The sequence below is a fragment of the Helianthus annuus genome, chromosome 2 (genome assembly GCF_002127325.2).
Source record: "Helianthus annuus cultivar XRQ/B chromosome 2, HanXRQr2.0-SUNRISE, whole genome shotgun sequence".
NCBI classification, from domain to species: domain Eukaryota; kingdom Viridiplantae; phylum Streptophyta; class Magnoliopsida; order Asterales; family Asteraceae; genus Helianthus; species Helianthus annuus.
The window spans coordinates 164,545,923-164,548,917 of NC_035434.2; the positions used below are offsets into that span (position 1 = coordinate 164,545,923).

General features: G+C 38.1%; 1 protein-coding gene across 1 annotated transcript; it reads left to right on the plus strand.

Annotated features, from left to right (window-relative positions):
• LOC110926840 (UPF0481 protein At3g47200-like) lies at nucleotides 1-2,256 on the plus strand. Its single transcript, XM_035985393.1, has 2 exons — nucleotides 1-1,663; nucleotides 1,779-2,256. The coding sequence occupies exon 1, from the start codon at nucleotides 181-183 to the stop codon at nucleotides 1,552-1,554; it is 1,374 nt and encodes a 457-aa protein (XP_035841286.1). The 5' UTR covers nucleotides 1-180; the 3' UTR covers nucleotides 1,555-1,663; nucleotides 1,779-2,256.
• The last annotated feature ends 739 nt before the right edge of the window (nucleotides 2,257-2,995 follow it).

Below are 2,995 nucleotides of genomic sequence, written 5' to 3' on the forward strand. Positions count from 1 at the left end.
AAGTCCTCTCTTTCTATTGGTTTCTCCTTCTAATTGTTCTTGTGAAAGGAAACTACACAGAATAAACTATGAAACACCTTAGATTTTTGACCATTTCAATCCACTTTAATTCTTCATATCCCCAATTCAGTTGCTACATTTATTCACTTACAAATACCAAATAAAGAAACCAAACAAAAAATGCCAAAAAACATGAATCAAAACCATGTCATCACAATTGATCAAGAAGTGGAAACCATGAAGAAGCAAATGAAAGAAGCACCAAAGTTACTTCTCAAATCAGCTGGTAAGAATTCTTGTAGCATATTTAGAGTCCCACAAAGTCTAGTTGAAATCAACAAAGAAGCATATCGACCTCGAATTGTCTCAATCGGCCCATGCCACTATGGGAACAAGGATCTTGCGATGATTCAAGAGCATAAATGGAGGTTCCTAGATGATATGATCACAAGAACCAATAAGCAACTAGATTTTTTAATGAAAAACATAGGGTCAATGGAGAATAGAATTCGAGATAGCTACTCGGAGTCTATTGATCTTGGCTCTAATGATCTAGCTAAAATGATGGTGCTAGATGGAGTTTTCTTGATTGAATTGTTTCGAAAAGTTGGGAAGTTGGTTCCGGCGCATCAAGATGATCCCATATTTAAAATGGCTTGGATTTCGCCGTTTTTGATGAGGGATCTTTTGAGGATAGAGAATCAAATCCCGTTTTTCGTTCTACAAAAGTTGTATGAAGTGTCTAAACAAGAGGACCATGATTGTACACTTCAATCTTTAATCCTAGAGTTTTTCAATTACATGGTTGATAGGCCACAAGAAGTTTTAAAGAAGTACGCGAATCATGATGGAAAACATTTACTCGATTTTTTCAGAAAGAGTTTCATAAACAATAATAGAGACTCGGTTACTAGAAGCTCGGTTAATAGAAGCTCGATTAGTAGAAACTTGGTTGTTCCTGAAGCGATTGATAAACCCAACCATTCCCTTAAACTCATCAAACCCGCAACCAAACTTGTTACCGCTGGGGTCAAGTTCAAGGCTAATCATCAAGCCGATAGCTTCTTAGATATCAAATTCCAAGACGGGCTACTTTTAATTCCTCAAATCAACATGGATGATTTTTACAGTGCTTTTTTTCTAAACTGTATGGCTTTCGAGCAATGTTATTTTCATTGCACGAAAGACATTACAACGTATGTTGTGTTCATGGGTTGTCTCATGAACACCTCTGCGGACGTAAGTTTGCTTTCGCACAATAAGATTATTGAGAATTATTTTGGTACGGATAAGGAGGTTGCAAAGTTCTTCAATGAGGTTGGAAAAGATGTGGCTTTTGATATCAAGAATAATTACCTAAAGGACTTGTTTGTGGAGTTAAACGAGTATTGTAAGAATGGGTGGCATGTAAACTGGGCCGGGTTTAAGCATACCTATTTTGCGAGCCCATGGGCCGCAGTTTCGGCTTTTGCAGCTGTTATGTTGCTTTCTCTTGCGGTTCTCCAAACACTTTACACCGTTATATCATACTATAAAAAAGATGGAGATAAGTGATCCTAAGGTGGTGCTAGAATTGCTACTACAACGCTCCGGTGTTGGTGTATTGGTCTCTAGTCGAATTCATGTCAAATAATCCATCTTGTAACTCTGTTGTTTAGTTTGAGTAAGTTTAGTTTTTTTTTTTTTTTTTTTTTTTTTTTGTAAGTGATCAATAAGTTATTTGTAGATACATGTCCCTGATACATATATAAATTGGTTAGCACTATTTTATATGGCAGGTGTTTCAAGGCATACAGTTTCTTTATATTATTAGGCTATGAGGAGTGGATGGAGCCCTATGGGGCTTTATCAAGTTCACATAGGATCCACGTCAGCCATGGGGTCCCCCTTTAATTTGGAGGGTGTGGATGGAGCCCTATTAAACAAAATTAAAAAAAAAATTTGATTGGTCCAAATTGAAGAAGATGGCGCCATACATGGTTACCGTGATGGAGCCCCATGGAGCCCCCACATGGAGGGTGTGGTGATGGATGGTGATGTGGCGGTGATGGAGCCCCATGGAACCCCCACACCCCATAGCCTTAGAGCACTTGCAATGCATAACCAAAGATGAAGGTGACATTCTTCAATAACAACATGCAATACTACACGATGTTGGAGGGGTTTGAAAAGTGGGTGTAGAATACTACACATTAGCGTGCGTCAGAAATGGGGGTGTTGCAAAAATGGGGATGTGGGACGAGGCATGGAAGAGTGGACGTTATTCAACATGTGGCACACTTTTTTATTGTTAAATTATATTTAAAAATTATATATGATCTATTTAATTTAAAAAAAAAACACTGAAATACTATTAAACAAATAACATTAACAATTAAACATTACATAATTTAAAAATTAAAAAAAATTACATAATTTAAAAATAAAGAAAAAACACGCGAAATAAAACAAAAAAAACATTACACCGCGGTGTGCACCGTCTCGAATCGTGATTGTAGTCGTGCCTGAAGTTTATAAGGGCGACTTGTATGATGTCCTCCCCAAGGTCACCATTCACATTTTCCACCGCGGTGTGCACCGTCTCGAATCTTTCACTATCTAAACGGATAGTCCTAAAACAAGAAGAAAGCGCTTCCACGGTTCGGGTGGCCTCACCACCCCTGTGGGCGCAAAAGTGTTGTAAAATTCTCCCCTAAAACGAACTACTCGAGCGATTACGCGACGTGTAGTGGCTAAGAGCTTCGACCCACGACTCACATAACGCGATGTCTTCTTCGGTCCACGGGATCATTGCCATTTTTTGAATTTTTTGAAGTGTAAATGGGTAGAGAGTTAACAGAATTTTGGATGAAATGTGAGTGTTTGTAAAAGATGGAAAAAGAGGGTCGTACTTATAGGAGAGTTTATTTGGTTTTAAAAAGTAAAATTTTTAAGTTTTAAAAACTTACCGGTGGTTGACAACGGCTAATGTCCACAGGCGATCAAAACCGTCATG